The sequence below is a fragment of the Balaenoptera physalus genome, assembly GCF_965194825.1.
Source record: "Balaenoptera physalus genome assembly, chromosome: 3".
Taxonomy (NCBI): domain Eukaryota; kingdom Metazoa; phylum Chordata; class Mammalia; order Artiodactyla; family Balaenopteridae; genus Balaenoptera; species Balaenoptera physalus.
Genome location: NC_138890.1, coordinates 29,667,540 through 29,686,936, shown reverse-complemented (window position 1 = coordinate 29,686,936; position 19,397 = coordinate 29,667,540). Strand labels below are relative to the sequence as shown.

Sequence of the window (19,397 nt, the reverse complement as noted above, 5' to 3'; positions counted from 1 at the left end):
GACATTGTGCATAAATATATCAATATTATCTCAAGGTTTTGAAAGTGAGACTGGTTTCTATATTCTATATTATCCTTGAACTCAAGGGGTCTTGGTTACAGTAGAGAGAGTTTCCAGGGACAAGGAGTAGAGAATCGTGATCTCTGGTCCTAAGCCTCTAGCACCCCATTCCCAGACCTGTACCCTGGACCACTTCTGACCAGTCTGCAAGCTCGCTACACTCGTCCAAGCCAGCGTCCTCTGAGCTTGCTGTCCACTCAGCCTGGAATGCCACTGATCTCCTTTCCATCTACAGATATGCTACCCACTCTTCATAGCTCAGATGCCCGGTCACCATCACTGCCCCTTCTTAGGTACACCCAAAGCACTTTTCCTGTCAGTCCAGCCGGCTCGGCTTTGGGTTCAAGTTTGTGTTTTAAGCATCTCTTCCTACCCCTTTGCTCTTCCTTCAGTTAAAGAACAGCCCTGATCTGCAGTCAAATCCTGGAGTGGGAAAAGCAGGGTGGGGGGGAGGCATCCCTCGCTCTTACTCAAGCTCGGGGAACTCGATTATGTGAAAGCCCACCCGGCATGTCTCCGAGGGGACAGGAGCAGGTAAGGCAGACTTGAAGGAGGGTGCACGCACCAAAGGACCGCAGCTTCCTTTGCCCCCTCTGAAGCCAGAGGCCCTACACGCCTCTTGCGTTTTCCCTGGTGGTAAGCTCTAGGCTTGGGATATCCAGATAGAAAAGGAAAACACAAGAAGAGGTGCTCACGGCCCCATCTCACCCTCACCTACTCTTAGACTCTCCTCCCACCTGTGGGGCTCCCTCCTTCTCGCAGCGCATCCCAATTCCACCCATTCTTTGGTGGTCACTTCACATCCCACCTCCTAGGGTGGGGGGCTTGCCTCTCTGCTCCAGAAGCTTCTTCTCCCCCCCTCCTCAGAACCCCAGCAGCACTCAGAGCCAGAATCTAGGGCCCTAGGAATTGCTTCTTTTCTTAACCTTTGTTTTGTGTCAACTTTTCCTCCCCCAGGTCCATGGCAAGGGCCTTGGAGGGAGGGAATTGAAAACCTCCTGCGCTACCCACTGCCTTCAGCACAGTGAGAATCTGGGGCCTGAGGGAGAGGGAGGGGGAACAGAGAGGACAGACACAGAGGCTCAGAAAGAGAGACAGAGAGAGACCAAGAGAATTAGACCATGACTGGTCAGAGATACAGAAAAGCACATGGTAACAAACAAGTAACAGGCAGAAAGAGAGGAAAAAAAATATGGAGGAAGCCCCAGAGTCTCTGCCTCAAACCCAGACTGCTGGAGCCGAGTCCTTGGGACCCGGTGCTGGGCATGAATGAGCCTCACCTGAATCCTCTGTCCAGGGAGACGCACTTTGCCTCATGCTGACAGAGGTTCATCCCGGGCACGCAGTGGTCGATCACCTCGTCGCACAGCTCACCTGGTGGGGTGGGTAGAGAACCCAGGCATCAGGGAGGGTACCGGGGGGGGGATGCCCTGGCTAGAAGTCAGGTTCATCCAGCCCCTAGCCAGGAGGTCACGGGTATCAGGAGCCCTGCATTTGCTCTTTTGGCGTCTCCTTTCTCCTGTGCCTCAGCCTCGATTTCCCTGGCAGTGACCATGGGAAGACTACAGGACCTCACCCGGGCACGGTCACTGCACCACCATTTGGCTATTTCACTTGATTATATAGGGGCGGTGGCAGCTGAAACCACCCCTGACCTTGGGCTATGCTTATTTGTTTTTCCTTCCACACCCATTTGTGGAGCACCTCCTGTGTGGCAGCACTGTGCTGGGGACACAGCCGTGACCTGGCCCTGTCCCCCCTCCCCCCCATGGCTAGTGCGGGGTGGGGGGTGTATCTACAAATAAGCAGGCAATTGATTACAACACAGAGCTGTCAGTGCGATGACGGGAGAACTCGGTGGAAACCCAGAGGCTTCCTGGAGGAGGGGACAGTGCTTAGCAGCACAGCGCACCTGTTACAGGTAAGTAAGCCCCTTGGATTTTCTCAGAGAAGAAAATAGGGAAAGAATGTGAAGTTCTGGTCTCTGGATACATTCCCTTTGAAATTCACAGTGTCAGAAAATGCCTCACAGGCCATAAATACCCAAGGATATAAGCCCTGAGATACTCACACCACCTGAAAGTGTGTTTTGGGAATGTGGGAGGTAAGATAGGATGGCAGGGGGGAGGTCCCTGGCACATGCGCCTCTGAGCTTTGCGCTTCCTCACATTCAACCCCCCGCAAGCCAGGTGGAGAGGGATCTAGAAGAAACAAACTTCCAGCCAGCAAAGTTCATTCAGAGGGCAGGCGTGGGCAGGAGAAGGCAGCCTGGGCCGCGGCTCCCAGGGGACGGGGCAGAGGACGGTCCTGAGGATGGCCGGGGAGGAAAAGCATGACAGGCACAGCCCCGGCGTCTGTTCTCTGTTGCGGTGAGGATACGCTGACACCCCCCGACCCCGTCCTCATTTTGCCCCGGTCTCTCAAGACCACAGAGAGCACTGTGTGCGTCTAAGCCTCCCCTCACCTGCTGGAGACACCCAGAGAGGTGCGGTCTCCGTGGGGGGCACTTGCTGACGTTTTCTGGCACAGACAAAACCACTACGTCCCATTCTCAGGAACAAAGTACAACACACCAGAACTGCACCCCGGTCCACGGCAGACGCAGGCGGGAAACCGCCTTAATGTGTGTTTCCTCCGCTCCCTCCACCCCTGCCCATGTGCCCACCGTCGGTTCAGACCCGAACGGAGCGTGACCGCAATGCAAGTGCCTCTGTGCCGGCTTCAAACACCACCAGGGCTCCAGAGTTCCCGAAGGAGGGGATGAACGCGAACCAAATGAACACACAGCTGAAAGGGCCCTGGAGACCTGCTCAAAGTGGGGAGGAGCTAGTGATTTGCAGGGGGGTGGGGGGGCGGCGGAGGGGTGGACAGGCTAGAAGAGAGAGGGCCTCTGGGAAGCCCCTCATGGCACAGTACCAGGTTTTGGGGATTCAAGACTTTGTCCAGAGGGGGACAGGCGGTGGAGTCTTTGGAAGAAGCTAAGAAAGTGGTACCCTTCCAATGCACGGCAAGCCACAGCGTGCACACGCCAAGCCGCACTCGGGCGTCAGGGGGCTCACCTGTGTAGTTTGGTGGGCACACGCACACGTAGTTGTTGATCCCGTCCACACAGGTGGCGTTGTTCTCACAATCGTTGTCCTCGCAGTCGTCCGGGTTGATCTCACACCGCTGCCCCTCGAAGCCCAGCGGGCAGGAGCAGCTTTGGGGACGTGTGGGTGCGGAGAGGGGAGCCGGGGGTCAGGGAGAGGGGTGGGTTGGAGCGGCAGAGGGGAAGGTGGGAAATACAATCAGTCAGGTTTCTCCTCTGGATGGAGGTCCCGGGCAGCACGGTGGACCCAGGAGGGCTTGGGGTCCTAAGCAGGAAGACCCTTAGGAGCCTGAGAGGGCATTTCATCCAGCCCCCTGTCTCCGGGCGGTATTCCATCTCCCCTGGCCCTGGATGGCTACCTCGCCAGGGGGCAATTCCCATCGGCCGTGCCTCCTTCACCGCTCCCCCAGCTGGATGTGGTTTCCTGGGTAGAGCTTAAATTCCTCCAGCTGGCTCCTAAGCAGCCTTTGGGTAGTCTCTTTTGTAGACAAGGAGAGAAAGAGCAAAATGGACCCTGCCCTTTTGGTGATTCTCTGCTCAAGGGCAGCCTTTTTATCTGGAGCAGGAGCAGGACATAGGTCAGGCTCTGCAACCAGGTTTCCTGGGAGTTAAATTCTGCGTCTCAGTTTCCTCAGCTGTTGACTGGTGCTATTTATCTACCCCCAGGGTGGCTGCAGGCATTCAATGAGATTATACAAGTAAAACGCTTAGAAGGGTACACAGCACAGCGAAAATGTTCAGAACATGTTAGCTAGATTTAGTTCTAGGCAAAACTACCCACCTCCTTAACCTTATCCTCAGGGATGCCATTTCTCCCTGTCAGGTATTCCTGCTACTTCTGAGCCCCCTCCAGCTTCTGGGGGCTGAGGGAAGGGTGGGAGGGCCCCTCGCCTGCCAACACTTTCTGGTGAGCCTGGCTTAAAACACCATAGATCAGTATGAGGCATTTTCTTAACCTGTCTCTGGTGTGTTAGACCTCTTGGATTAAAAACCTCAACCCCCGTCCTCTGCCCGACCTTGGCTACATCCCCAGGATTAGGCATGCAAAGTAAGTCAGAACTGATGAAGTCAGTTCTGGGCAGCTGACAAGGGGCGAGGGGGTGCTGGGAGGATGCAGGTGGGAGCCGAGCGTTTGATTAAAGAAGCGCTGCAGGGAATTTCACTCTTTCTGTGGCCCATCCCCCCTCGTCAGGGGCCAGGGACATACACCCCATCCACGAACATGTGTTCCAGCCTCAGACCTGGAATTCCAGGCCTCTCTCCATTTCAGAGACTGCTCTGACTTGGGCGTTTAGCTAAACAACAAAACTAAACTAATAGGAAGTGGATTTTTGTGGTCTTAGAATCCTAATTAACCTCCTTCCCTCTATGACCTGAAAACTGGGTCACATTTTCTACAAAAGGCTGGGGGAAGGGTTCTGGGGTCTGAGCTCTTGAGCTGGAGCAAAATGACTCTAAGTCCTTTTTTTTTCTCTTAGGGACCCTGGCCATTCATGAAAAAGGTCATTTCTTCAGAGCCAGACAGTGGGTAGTTTCCCAAAGATCTTAAACCACAGTGCTGCCTATTTTCCTCAAATAAGTTACTCTGATTCTCCCCGGAGCCTTAGAACTGCGTAAATGTGGGGTGAGAGTGACTGGTCAGGGGAGCAGGGGTTGTTCACGGACTGGGCAGAGGGTGGGAAAGAGGCTAAAGTTTTTTTCTAGCCTCGCTGGAAACCTTACGGGAGGTGGGGCGGTGAGGGGGTGGAGCTATCAAGGATATCTCAAGAGCAATGTGTTAGCTGTAGGAACAGCTCTTTTTTGAGCAGAGAGACAATGTGTCAAGACTGGAGAAGCATCTGTATGAAGAGGTAGGTGATGCTTCCAGAATTCTGACCAGTAAGAGGTGTCATGGATTGAATTGTGTCCCCTCGAAAAGATATGTTGAAATCTTACCCCCCCCCCCCAGTACCTGAGAATGTGACCTAATTGGGAAACAGAGTCACTGCAGCTGTCATTTGTTAACTGAAGACCACATTCACCGGAGTGGGGTGGGCCCCTAATCCTATATGACTGGTGTCCTTATAAGAAGACGGCCATGTGGAGACAGACACAGGGAGCAGGCCATGTGCAGCTGAAGGTAGACATTGGAATGATGCAGCTGCAGGCCAAGAAATGCCAGGAACTGCCAGCAGCCATCAGAAGCCAGGAAGGGGCGAGGAAGAATCCTCCCTTGCGGGTTTCAGAGGAAGCATGGCCCTGCTGACACCTTCACTCTGGGCTTCTGATTTCCAGAGCTGTGAGAGAATCCATTCTTTGGTTCCAAGCCCCCCAGCCTGCGGTACTTTGTTATGGCAGCTCTAGGAAACAGATAGAGGAGGGACAAAGGAGCAAAGCCTCCGTCCGAACAGGTGGCTCTCCCTTTGCCAGCCTACCAGGTGCTGCCCTGAGGGGCAGTGCTTTCCTGCTGCTTGAGGAGCCCACACGAGCTATACCATCCCAGGGATGTGGGCCGTATTGCCTGCACCCTCCACCCCATTTTCCTAATCCTGTGGGTCTGGGCCATTTTCCTTGAAAATTAAGTCCTAAAAATATTTCCAGTTCCTTTGAAATCCTCAACAACGGAGGGTGGAGACGGGATCCTTCCGCTCACCTGCAGAGAGGGGAGCAACACAGTCGCCTGCAGGGGGCGCTCCTGTCCCTTGCCAAGGCGGGTCCTTGGGCTCGGGGTGGCGGTGAGGGGGCACAGGGGGCGGGGGCAGAGCCAGGCTCTCAGTCCTGGAGGTGTGATTCCTGGCTGAGGCCAGGTGGCCACCACTGTGAGATTTCTGGGTGGTTTCTCCCCCCACCCCACCCCCGGGGCTCTCAGCAGGTGAGAGTGTCTTGTTTGGCCTGCAGGCAGGAAAACGAACTCTGCCTTGCTTTAAGAGTTGATTCTGATGGGGCGGGCTTGGCAGATGGACACGTGGGCGGCTGGGTTCCCTGGGGAGAACCCAGAGCCCAGAACCTGATTTCTTTCGCAGAACAGGCAGCAACCCTGGCCACAGGGCTTTTGATAACTGTTTGCGACCTGAGCGCTAAGACCTCCGCACACAGCTTGCCGCCAGATGCCCCTCCTTTACCGCCTGACCCACTGGCTCACTGGGGCTGCCAAATGGGCCAATTGCCACTGGTCTGCTTTGCCAGGGTAGGGCCCGGGAAACTGGACATGTGCACACAGCTGGGAGGGTGGGAAGCAGGGAGGGGCCTGAGGTTTGGCAGAGCTGCAGAAGGCCCGCTCCAAGGACAGGGATGAGAAGAACCTTAAGTGCCTTCTACCCCTTTTCTTCCTGAGCTCTTAATGCCAGGGAGGAAAGAGGTGGGGTTTAGAGACTCAGGAATGAGTGTCAGGATATGGGACCTACAGCCAATCAATTCTGTGCCTCAGTTTCCTCATCTGTTAAATGGGGATAGTACCTACCTGTACCGGATAGGGTCCTCGTGAGGATTTAAATGAGGCTTAGAGTCACTGCCTGGCACATAACGAGCATGTAATCAATGTCACCTATTATTATTGTTTTTTTATAACACAGAAAAGAGTGGTGGAATTACCAGGCTGGCAGGTCTTTGAGCCATTATCCCATCCTACTCTGACTTTAGCCAGCAACTGTGGCTTCCCTTGGAGACCTCCTGGCTCTGGAGACGGGCTACCTGAATTCAGATTCCTGTATCAACGCTTACTGTGTAACCGTGGACAAACGATTTATCCCTTTGATGCCTCGACTTCCCTATCTATACAAGAGGGATAGTAGTAGCTGCCTTACAGGGAGTGAAGAGCCTTGGAGTCCTTCACATAAAGGGCCGGGCAGAGTGTGGGCACACAGCTGTGCTCCCTCAGCCTGCCCCAGGAGCCTGACCACGAAGACTCAGAGGCGGGAAGGCCCAAGGGCGAGCTGTTACCTGAACCCATCGTTGTGGCTCTCGCTCAGGTGGCAGGTGCCTCCATGCAGACAGGGGTTCTGGAGGCAGGTGTTGATGGGCATAGTGCAGTCTTTGCCCTGAGGAGCAGAAGAGAGAGAAGTGTGTGGTTAGGGAGGCTTTTTGTGTCTGCCATGATGAAGAGACTCCTGTGGGTTCCCAGCTTCCTTTGGGATGAGGTCAGGGAGATGGCTGCACGGAGGCCCTCCCTGGGACAAGCCTGCTGTGTGACCCAGAGAAAGCCCGAGGGAGCCCTTGCCTTTGGTCACTCCACAGTGAGGAGGGGAGGAATGCTGAACTCAGGAGTCTGGGCTCCAGCTTCACTACTTCCCAGACTTCACCCGCTTCTCGCCATCCTAACCTGTAGGCCGAGAGCAGGGGCTTTGGAGCCAGGAAGACCTGGTTTCACATTCCAGCTTCACCTCTTCCTGGTTGGCTGGCTGACCTTGATCTTGTATAATAAGCCTTTTAACTTCTATAAGCCTACCTCATAGAGCTCTTACCAGAATTAAACTAGACCTTTCAATAAGGAAGTGCTTAATATTACATAACATATCTAGCACATAGTAGGCATTCTATAAATACCAGTAGATGATATTATTACTAGCCTCACTGAGGCTTAGCGGTAATCCACAACTTGTAGGATGGAGTACGGCTGAAGTGTGGTCCACAGACCTGGGCCCTATAAGGTGACAGCCCCCCAGAGAGTCATCTTTGGTGGGTCTGGACGTGGGCCCAGGTGTTGGCATTTACTCTCAAGTTCTGCAGGTGATCCTGATGTTAGGCCAGACTGAGATCTCCTGTGAGAGAGAGTTTTGGGTGGGGTGGGGTGGGGTGGGGTGGGGTTCCTTTGGAGCAGGCCCCCCTGCAGGGGATGTCTGAGCTGAGAGGGAGCCAAGCGTATGTAGGTGGGGAAGAGTGTGCCAGGAAGAAGGAACAGCGAGGGCAAAGGCACCGTGCAGGGAGGCTGAGACAGAGACTGTGGGCATTAAGACCCAGCGTCCCTGGGAGCAGCGCAGCTCTTGGTCCTCTGCGTCCAGCTTCTCCCCCAGGACCCGTGGACCAGTGCTGCACCCAAGTCTTGGCTGGCGGTCCTCGGGAGGACCTGTGGGGTCTGGTGGCGGCAGGGAGGCATCTGCTGGGTTTGTTTCTGGGCTGTGGGCTCGGCGTGGGCGCCGTGCCAGGCGGGGGCGATCGCAGGAGCCCTTCCGCTGCCACACCACCTGCTCGCCATCTGCCCGAGAAAATCCTCTTCCCCGCTCTGCCGAGTACTGCCGCCTTCTCGCCATCTCCACGCCGAGCCTCAGGCCCTGTCTCCAGCAATCTGAAGTCAGGCCCGCGCCTGTCTGCTTCCCCTTCAAGCCCCGTCACAGGTAAAGGGCCCGTCAGAGGTTTCTCGGAGGGGACGTGGAGAATGCAGCTCGGGTTGGGGTCTGGTTCTATCCTAAACCAGAGCAACGCGGGATCCCTTTCAGAAAGTCCATGTGTCGATGGAAACTGCGAGGCTCGTTCTCACTCCCATTTATGGAGCACATTTTCTGTTCCAGGCCTCACGCTAAGTTTTATGTTGCGTATAATGTTCGTAACACCCCTGCAAGATTGGTATGGCTGTTATTACCCGCATTCTCACAGAGAGGGCAGGCAGACTCGGAAAGTGAGGTGCTGTCCCCACGATCGCACAGCAGCAGGCGGACATCCAGTCCACAGCCCACGCTGGGAACCGCGATGCTGTGCTGGGCGCTCACTCTGCCCCTCTCAAAACACGGGCTCTGCAGTGAGGCCGGTCTGAATGCACATGCTAGTCCGGCTGCTGCTACGTGCCTTGAGGAAATTACTAGTTCTGAGACTTTTCATCATCTGTAAAATGGGAATAATGATGTCTACCCCACGGAGTTAACGAATGATTAGCAGTCACACTCATCTAAGGCACCTGGCAGGTAATGGTAGCTCCATAATTAAGAGCTATTCAGATAATGACCATGATGATCATGGGGCTCTGCGATAGAGCTGAATGTGGGTAATTAAAAGACTTTTGCAGGTCTTTGGTCATTACTAAGTAGTTCACGTGTGTGTGTGTACGTGTGTGTGTGTGTGTGTGTGTGTGATGAATGGGCTATGGATCGCGGGACTGGAGAACCCTGAGCAGGGCAGGGCAGGGACTCCATGGCCCCTGCCTGGGCCAGCCTCTCTGCTCTGGGGACTCTCAAGTACCAGGGAGTCCAGGGCGATTCCTCCCCTGGGGGTGGGGGAGGGGGAGGTGTCTCCTCCAGCCCCTTATGCCACAGAGCACTGAAGTCCAGGAGGCAGAGCCTAGCCCTTGGTCATGTGGTAACTGGGCCTGGAGGTGGGGATTTCTGTCACTTACATGTTCGTGAGAAAAAAATCACCATTGTCAACACCTGGTCAATTAGTTCAGTTCAGCTCTCTTCAGCCTCATTTTGCTCAAATCCACTAGATTGGGGACGCTCCTCGGCTATCCCCCACGACCCCCTCCCCAGTGTGTGAGTGTGTGTGTGTGAGTGTGTTTGTAAAGGTTGTGGCTGGGGCTTCTAGCTTCCTTTACAGGAAACCAGCAACACACCACCTGTTCCTGATGGCCCATTCCACACCCTGGTATTAGGGACCGGCATAGAGTGTAAAGTTAAAAGGCATCCATACGACAGCTGCTGAGTACTTACTGAATGTTAGGTACTGTCCTAGGTGCGCTGCATGTGTTACTGTACACTTGATTCTCACAGCAAGGCTGTGTGGCAGGTCCTAGTGCGCAGATGGGAGGCCTGAGGTGCAGCCACTGGCATCACCACCCGGCTAGGGAATGACAAAGCCAGGATCCACACCTGCTGATCTGTGTAAATCCACAGCCTGAGTTTTCTCCACTGAATTAATACGAGGGAGTTTGAGGATCCAGGCGTTTGAGCATGTTTGCTTAATTTCTAGTCTTCGCCTACAATACGTATGTGTGTGTATACGCACGTGTGTGTGCAGGGGCGTGGGTCTGGGACTGCTGTGGGTGTGAGGCCTGGGGCTGGCTGCCCGGGGCAGGGAGGCTGTCCGACTGGCCTCATAGGAAGCCTTTGGCTCTCTTGTCTCAGGCTCAGGCCCATAGGTGGCACTCTGACACTGTCTACTGGAAGCACAGCTACGCTGAGAAAGCCACCAGGGAGCCCTGTTCCCCAGCGGCAGTCTGCCCCTCAAGCTTGTCACTATACACATAAATCCCCCTGGGGACAGGACACCCGGGGATGCCAGCTCCCTCCTGCTCAGCTTGTACCAGCTGGGTGCATCAGACAGGCTGGGGACTGTCTTGAAATTCTTGACGTGCCTAGTGCCTTCAGATGGGTGCCCTGGGATGGCTGGAATCTGGGAAGCCGGGAGGGTCCTGGGGAAGAGGACCCAGTCACGGCTTTGCTGACCCCAGTGAGGTGCAGTGAGGGGTTCGGCTATTCAGGAAACCTCCAGGCGAAAGTTGGGGGGGGGGCTTTGGAACCATGTAGCCCTGGGTCTTAACCCAACCCTACTGCTTACAAGCTTGGGCCAGTGAGTCAAGTCCTTTCAACAGTCTGAGGCTCAGTTTCCACATCTGTAAAATGGGAATCAATGAGTCCTTCCTCACAGGGGAAAAGATGACTAAAACGCCAAGCAGAGTGCCTGGCGCATCATCCGTAGTTTATAGATGTTAATATGGAGGCAGGATAGTGTGTTCTAGATGCTGCTGGGTGAGAAGAAAGGAGGGACGGGTTATTCTGGAATTAGCCTGGATTTCTGGGCATCTCTATCCCAGCCCTTGTTGGCTGATCTGAGCCTGCCAACGGTGAAGGCTGGCCTTTTAATCCTCCATCCCTGTATCCTCCTCAAGCTGGAGCCAGTGCTTCCAGGGCTGGCTGTCCTGCGGGCAGGGAAGGGAGGTGGGGGGAGGACCTGGGAATCACCCTGGCAGGAGGTCAGTGTGGTGGGTTCAAGGGATGCCTCTACTTGGAGGTACTTTAACTCTCTGAGACTTAATTTCCCCATGTTCAAGAAAGAACATACAAATATTACATTTCCTCCTTATCTCACTGCATCACTGTCAAGACTATATGGGGTCCTCTATGATGCGTGTGAATGTGATACAACTGGGCAGCCCCCAGCAGTGCTGGGGAGAACGGGAGAGTTGCTGGCAAATGCTGTTTTGGAGTGACCTGTAAAGTGGACTTATCCACTGTCCTTGGAGAAGGGAGGGTCAGCAGTGAACAGTGCCCCTCCCTGGGCCGTGGATGGTAGGGGGCGGGGCCTCCTGTCATACCTTGTAGCCGTAGGGGCAGGCGCAGCGGTAGTGCTCCACGGGATCCTGGCTACATGTCCCGTTGTTCTTGCACGGGCTGGAAAGGCAGGCATTGCACTTGGCCACAATGTTGATGTCCACTGGCCCTGGACAGCAAAACCAGAGCGTTGGTGGCAGGTCCCCAAGTAGGCTCACTGTCACACCTCCCTCCCCCTCTGCTCTGGCCCCTCCCTCAGTCAGCTACCAGCCCCTCCCACCTCTGTCCAGAGGGCAGCTGGCCCTCCGCAGCCAGCACATCCAGTGCAGCTAGAGTGCCATTAATTCAGCCATCATCCAGAGAGGAAAAAATCACAGCGGGACATCATTCAGAAGCACTTCTCAGTCAAATCAATTACTGTAATTAGCCTGATCTGATTTTGGTGCTAATCTGCAAACAATGCACCATAATTAGAAACCCCTTGTGTATCTCTTTATGTTCGGGGAGCTCTGGGCCCAGGCTCCATTTGGACCTCCCATTTTTCCTTCCCCAGACACCTCTCCTCATGGAATAGTCTGTGCAGGGCTAAGGAGGGCACAGTGCCTGGGCCAAAGGCACACATCACATAGGAAGTCCTCCTTGTAGAACCCTTGAGTCGGCAGGAAGAAGTAAGAAATGGGCCCGGAAGACACAGCAACGATGCTGATGAGGGATGGTCAACTGGGCTCAGGTACACTTTGCATCCATTACAGTTTCAACTGTGTCCTGCTCTCCTCGGCCATCAGGGCTGGAGGGAGGGAGGCCACGTCCCTCCACAGAGCTTTGTTAACAGGGGCTGTGCTACCGCTGCCGCCAGTGTTGACAAAGCCCTGGATAATCAGGCCCTATTTCATGTCAGGACTTTTTTTAAATTTTATTTATTTATTTATTTTTTATTTATTTATGGCTGTGTTGGGTCTTCGTTTCTGTGCGAGGGCTTTCTCTAGTTGCGGCAAGTGGGGACCACTCCTCATCGCGGTGGGCAGGCCTCTCACTATCGCGGCCTCTCCCGTTGCGGAGCACAGGCTCCAGACGCGCAGGCTCAGCAACTGTGGCTCACGGGCCCAGCTGCTCCGCGGCACGCGGGATCCTCCCAGACCAGGGCTCGAACCCGCGTCCCCTGCACTGGCAGGCAGACTCTCAACCACTGCGCCACCAGGGAAGCCCTCATGTCAGGACTTTAAATGATCCCAGGATAACAGTCATCAGTGTGGAGATTGGGTTGAGATTGACGGCAGGGTGAGTCTGACCATTTGTGGGTGGGGTGAACAGAATGGGCTGATTGAGAACCAATGCCAGCTGGCTCAACTCTGGCTTCACCGAAGAACAGAGACATGGTCTGTTCCAGGGAGACTATGTGTTCCAGGGACACTATGAAGTTTTAGAGGTAAAGTATATCTGTAAACCAGAATAAACATTGAGGCCTTAGGAGATGAGCAAAGGACATTAACAGGGAAATGTGTAGTACAAGCGGAAAGTAAATTTTTGGAAAAAAAAATAGTTCCCGGGCTTCCCTGGTGGCGCAGTGGTTGAGAATCCGCCTGCCAATGCAGGGGACATGGGTTCGAGCCCTGGTTTGGGAAGATCCCACATGCCGCGGAGCAACTAGGCCCGTGAGCCACAGCTACTGAGCCTGCGCGTCTGGGGCTTGTGCTCCGCAACAAGAGAGGCCGCGATAGTGAGAGGCCCGCGCACCACGATGAGGAGTGGCCCCCACTCGCCACAACTAGAGAAAGCCCTAGCACAGAAACGAAGACCCAACACAGCTAAAAATAAATAAATTTATAAAAAAAAAAATAGTTCCCCCAATAATCAAAAACAAATATGAGGGGATATAATATTTTACCTATTGAATTAGCAATGAATACAAAATGAGATAAAATAATTCAAGGGTCTGATGAAAAACGCACTCAAACGATGCTACTGGGATTGAAAATTGGTTACAACCCTTTCTGGAAATCAATTTGGCATTAAGTGTGAAAACCTTAGTAATGACCATACACTTTGGCTCAGTAATTTCTGTTCTCTGAATCTTATTTAAGGATATAATTTTAAATAGAGAAAGACATTTATGCAGCTGTGGTAAGAAAAAAAATGGAAATACTCTGAAAGTTCAAAACCAGGAACTGGTTAAAGAAGTTATGATGGAGTGTTACAGCTTGGTGGTTGAGACTACCCACTCTGGAATCAGAAAGACCTGGAATTCTCTTAACTGTGTGATCTTGAGAAGTCATCTAACCTCAGTAAGCCTCGGTTTTCTCATTTTTAAAAGTAAGAACAATACTAAAGTAGACCCCACAGAGGTGCTGGGGAATTAAATAAATGACTCCATGGAAAGTGAGAATTAAATGAAATAATACATGAAAAAGTGCTTAACATAATGCCTGCCACATAATAAGAACCCAGTAGTAGTTTGTTATCATAATAATCATGCAGTCAAATCAAAATCTCATGTGCCCAAAATGTGCTGTAGTAAAACGGGAAAATGCTTATGCTTTAAGATTGTTGGGTAAAAAATGCAGGTTAAAGATTTTCTTAACTATGCAAAAATACGCAGAGTAAGAGGCCAATGAGGAATATGTAGAAATGGCAGCAGAGGGACTTAGGGGAGCGAATGACAAGTGGACCCTTAGATGCAGGTCCACATCAGTTTCAGCATCTGAGTCTTTGTGTGGCCAGTGGAAGAACAGGGCAAAGGTTTTAGAATTCACACCTGTTGAGATGCCTAGCTCTGACAGGCTGCTGGGGACGCAGCAGACCCTGCAGGGGGCGGGGAGGGGTGGAGGGGTGAGTCAGCACCTACCTTTGCACTGGAAGCGGTGGGTGGGTGTGGTGAGCAGGAGTCGGTCAGCCATGGGCTCGGGGCTACTGCAGCGGGCGATGCCAGGCTCCTTGTACCCGGCCTTCACCCACTCCGACAGCCAACGCAGGCTGCAGTCGCAGTGGAGTGGGTTGGTTCCCAGTGCCCTACGAGGCAGAGCAGGAAGTCAGGCTCCCCCCGCCCAGCTTAGCCCATAGGCCCCGTAGTCTTGGTCCTCTGGAAAAGCAGAATTTTCAGACTTTGGCTAGATTGGGGGTGTCTGACAGGAGGACCAGCAGAGACTTCACTGGGGTGAAGTCAGGAACTCCAGACTGTACCTCCAATCCCTGCAGATGTTTCAACCCCACCCAAGCCCCTCCCATCCCTAAGGCTTTGCTCTCACCTACCCTGGTAAGATTCCATCCTCAACTCACCCCCAATCTCAGCCCCTCCAGGAGGCTTCCTGGACCTCTGGCCATTGATTATCTGGCTCTCTTGCCCCACTAAAGGTTGCACTGGAGGATGTTCTCTGCAGAGAAGGTTTTGATACCCAGCAACCTAGGAAGCAGCTTCAGACCACTGAAGGAGCTCAGAACATGCCACCCCAAATATGCTGCTTTGTCTATTGACTATTTTGAGCTGAAGGCACTTGAGAAACAGCAGATGCTGTTTCTAGCTAAAAGCAGGTCATATTTCCTATGAGAAACGTACCCTCCCTGGGCCAGGAAGAGAAGGGAGTCGATACCAAAATGGATCTGTGCAAACAAACCTACTAAAATAACGCCGATCTTCCATCAGTTTCTGCGTGATTTCCTAGTCCTGGTCCCATGATTTACCGCCCCTAGTCCAAGCTCCTCTGTCGTGTCAGAGCCCCACGCTTCATCATTCTTTGTGTAAAAATGGTATATAAGCTTTGGGGCCCAATGGCTTCTTTGGGTTTTCATTCTCCTTTGGAAGACTCCCACATAACACATAAAAATATTAAATACATTTGTACGCTTTTCTCCTGTTAATCTATCTTATGTCGGGCCAGCCACAGAGCCTAAGAGAGTAGAAGGAAGGTTCTCCTCCCAGGCACCACTCAGCTTACAAGTGCAGGGGAGGGAAATGGTATCATCCAGTGCAGACACCTCCAAAGTGCTGTTTGAGGAAGAAAATACGAAAACTTCTGCTGATTTTTAACCATAGCCTTTAACATTTCTATTTTTTGAATGTTTTATAATATGCATACATAATATATCAGTGTTGTATATGTGCACAATACAAAAAAAATTAAATATACAGACAGCAGGTATACAAACTCAAGCATTTTCACTGGCAGAGGTACGTAATACCTAATATTTATGGGCCTCAGTCTCCCCTGTGTAAAATGGGAGGGGACTACCTGATGCCGAGTTCAGAAAGAATATGTGCTTTGGCGTCAAGGCAAACCTGGATCTGAACCAGGTCTCTGCCACCTACTAGCTGTGTAACCCTTGGACCAGTTCTTCAGCCTTTCTTAACTTCAGTTTCATCGTGTCTAATAAAGAGATAAAAATGCTTTACTGCTGTAAGAAATATATGAGATAATTCCTCTAAAGTGTTGAGCATGTAGTAAGAGTTTTATGTTCGTTCTCATTAAATATTTACATTGCTTACATAATTATGTCTTTGAAGGCATCCGAAGCAGAGAACACACAATGTGCACAATGTGGGTACATTTTTGTAAATAAAACGCACTCTATTCATATGGAAAGAACCATACTGAGGTGGTAGCACTGATAGTATTATCTCTGGCATTAGAATCTTTTCTGTTTTGAGGAGATGCACGTGGGGGAGAAACAGGGCTACTTACAGATGGGAAAGAGAGGTCAGGTCATTGAAGGAGCCTTCGGGAACGCTGGAGATGTCGTTGCCATGGAGGGTTCTGAAGCAGAAGCACAGGTCAGAAGGTTAACCCCCAGTAACAGCTCTGAACTCAGCACCCTCTCTTGGCGTCCCAGGCTGGCCCGGTCATGCCTCTGAACATGCTGAGCCCCACTGCCAGCAGCAGGAGGGGATGTCTCCTTCATGTCACGTGCACGGATGTTTCCGTGCCCAGATCAGCAGCAGCGATGTCGGGAGTAGAGGCTTAGGGAAAGACAAAGATGAATCAGACAGACTTGGGATGGAATCAGAAATCAGTCCCTTTCAGCTGTGGAACGTTGGGTGAGTTACTTTCCTTTTCCTGGCCTCCATTTTTGCACCTGAAACATGGAGACAGAGAGCAATCTAGTGAAGGCACTGGGGTTTCAGAGATAACGTGAAGAACTATGGTTGAGACCAGAAGTTCTGGAGCTGGGCTGCTTGCATTCAAACCCTGACTCTGTCACTTACCAGCTGTGTGACTATGGGGAAAGTTACTTACCCTCTCTGTGCCTTGGTTTCCTATTGTAAAATGGGAATGAAAGAAAGTAAAAAGATTTGCCGCAGAAGGTACCTTCAGTTGTGGGTGCATTTAGTCCACGTAGAGCCTGGCATTTTCTAAGTACTAAATGGTTAACCTTATTAATATTTGTAAAAGGTCTTGAACAATGCCTGGTACAGATCAAGAAACTGTTTCCCTTCATATTCACCTAGACAGATTTTAGGGAGATTGAGAAATGCTATCAATCCCAGTTCAGAAGACAAAGGGAAGGGGACAATCATCTTTATGGGAAAGGGTGTGGCATTACCCACACACATATGTGGGTATTGTTCTCGTGTGCACCTGAGTGCATTATCCGACAGTGTGTCCGAGGGGCCAGGCAACCTGCTTGGCTCTAATCACGCCTCTCTCCACCCTGCGGTGTAATAGCTGGGAGCTATGCTCACTTGCAGGGTGGTGGCACATACTGAGCTTTCAATAAGTGCCTGGAGAACAGGTTTTTGAAAAAAATTGAAGGAACATGGCTCCGCTGCTCAAGTAACAACATGAGCCAATCCACAATTCATGGGTTATACCCTCCGTGGAAGGATTACTCATCCACTGCATACAAAAAATCCCCAAACTGCTGACTCACTTTGGGGCTGGCCCGTGAAATGCAAGGAGTGACATCTGTAGAAACTCAGAGGTTTCCTCAGTGGCTGCTGGGCACCGTCCCCTGTGAAGGGAGCCCTAGTTAAACAAAGGGGGTGATTAACGTTGCCTGTGAAAGTGTAAACAGGATAGTAACTTATGAATCTGCTCTTCTGTTTTCCTTCTAGCTGATGTTAGCTTGCCCTGGGTCTTCAGCTGAAATATAGATGTGAGCTTAATTACACTTAATAATGAGCAGAGCCTCTCAAGCTGACTTGAGCATCAGGGCTAATACACATGCAGATTGCTGAGGCCTATTTCCAGAGATTCTGATTCAGTGGGTCTGGGGTGGGGCCTGAGGTTCTGCATTTCTAACACCCACATGCCAGCGCCCCCCCGCCCCCCCGCCAAGATCCCTGGTCTCCCTGAATGGCAGGGTGAAAGCTTTCCGTGAAGCTTAGGCAGCCAGGAAGTAGGATGAGGGTACCCAGTCCTCTAAAGAGTGTTCATGGAAGCGGCTCACCTCCCTGAGTAAGAAGGGGCTAGAAGCACTTCCTCACACTTTTATCAGTATCATTTAGTCTCTAATCCATGTGGTTATTTATGAATCACACCGGCTCCCGCCTGCTATTAACTTGGATGACTTCACGGCTGCTTGCTGTTTGGCAAACGCACCCAGCCCCGCTGTTAATCATTTCCGAATGCGGCTCTGGCCCCTGGAGAGGCACAAAGCCCTAATTTAAAAACACCAAATGACCCAAAGGCAGCTTTGGTACTGGGACTCCTGCAAGCCACACTCCCATTTATTATGAGCTGATCCACTGAGGTCTCTATAAACTGCAGAGTAATGGGGCTGTAATTTACTGGGACAATGCTAAAGAAATCTGCCTACACTGCAGGTTCTGGCTCCTGGTTTGGCCCCCAAAGAAGGACTCTTGCATGTCCAACCACACTCCTAAAGGATGCCAGGGGAGTGGCACAAATGTGCCCTCCCAGGAAGCACTAAGCACTCCCCCTTTCCCTCTCGTTCTCCCTTACACCTCACAGGGAGCTGGTGCAGGCAAGCAACTCTGAACTGGGAATGACTCATCTTCAAGCATCCGGGACTCTTTTTTTTCCCTCCTGACTCTTAGGAGGTGTTAAGGCAGACTAGGGAATTTCAGGATGCAGATGAGGACATCATGAGAGCAACTGGAGGGCATAGCCATCCCCTGTCAGTTCTGGGCTGCTTGAATCTGGGTCTCCGAATCTCTAGGTGCTCACAGTTTATATGATAGATGACGGGAACTATTCTCATCCTAAATGTGGGATGGGGTGGGTGAATTCTCTTCTGAGCAACACAGGCCACTCCCAGGTGACCTGGGGTTTAAGGTCTGGAGTCAGACAGCCTGGGTTCGAATCCCTATTCTGATAATCACTGTCTGTGTGACCTGAAACAACTGACATTATTTCTGTGCCTCAGTTTTCTCATCTCCAAAATAGAGGAATTCTTAGTATCTACTTATAGTAGATAGCTTTTGGGGGATATGGGTTGATCAACATCATTCTCCTCTTTTCTGTAACAGTTCCTCCCTCTTCCATTAGGGAATCACCCCTCCCCACTTCTGAGTCCAAGTGGTCTGGCCTCATGGGCAGAGCTATGGACCAGGTCTGCCCAATCGGAGTCACAGTGATTGGTTTGAGGTTGAGTATGTGACCTAAGTAGGCCAATGAGAGACATTTCTGGGGCTTTCCTTGGAACTACTAGGACAGAGGCAGTTTCATTTTGAGAGGCAGAAAGAGATGCATTTCTGACAGTACCACTGGAGTACCCGCATCCAGCCATAGAATCTAATGCCTACTACTGCATTTTTCAGTTACCTGCATCGATAAATTCTTTTTCTGCCTAAGGTGGTTTGAACTGATTTTCTTTTCCTTTAGTCAGGAAGGGATCTAATATACTGCTTCCTAAGCTAGGATTTAAAGATACAATGCAAGTGGTTCAGCTGGTGCAGGATGCAATGCAGGGCCAGCACACGGTAAGCCCTCACTCTGATCAGCCATGATTATTGCAAGCATCGTCATGACTCCTTCCCCTCTATGTTCCTGGACATATTTGGGGCCGTTCCTCTCAAGGCGTTACCTGCCTAGAGTAGAAGCCTGAAGGTATGCAGCCTATCATCCCAAAGGAGCCCCGTGGAGGATTCCAGGAGACACACTGAATTTTGGCAGAGCTGCCCT

At 51.9% G+C, this 19,397-nt stretch overlaps 1 protein-coding gene across 2 annotated transcripts in view; it reads right to left on the bottom strand.

Moving 5' to 3' along the window:
* SLIT3 (slit guidance ligand 3) overlaps positions 1-19,397 on the bottom strand; it is a 619,558-nt gene that overhangs the window by 46,494 nt on the left and 553,667 nt on the right. For both annotated transcript variants that reach the window (XM_082456399.1, XM_082456400.1), the window contains 6 exons: positions 15,996-16,067; positions 14,165-14,328; positions 11,367-11,491; positions 7,067-7,164; positions 3,120-3,259; positions 1,341-1,434 (listed from right to left, as the gene is read on the bottom strand). In XM_082456399.1, coding sequence (XP_082312525.1) covers positions 1,341-1,434; positions 3,120-3,259; positions 7,067-7,164; positions 11,367-11,491; positions 14,165-14,328; positions 15,996-16,067 — 693 coding nt within the window. The remainder of the gene's footprint in view (positions 1-1,340; positions 1,435-3,119; positions 3,260-7,066; positions 7,165-11,366; positions 11,492-14,164; positions 14,329-15,995; positions 16,068-19,397) is intronic.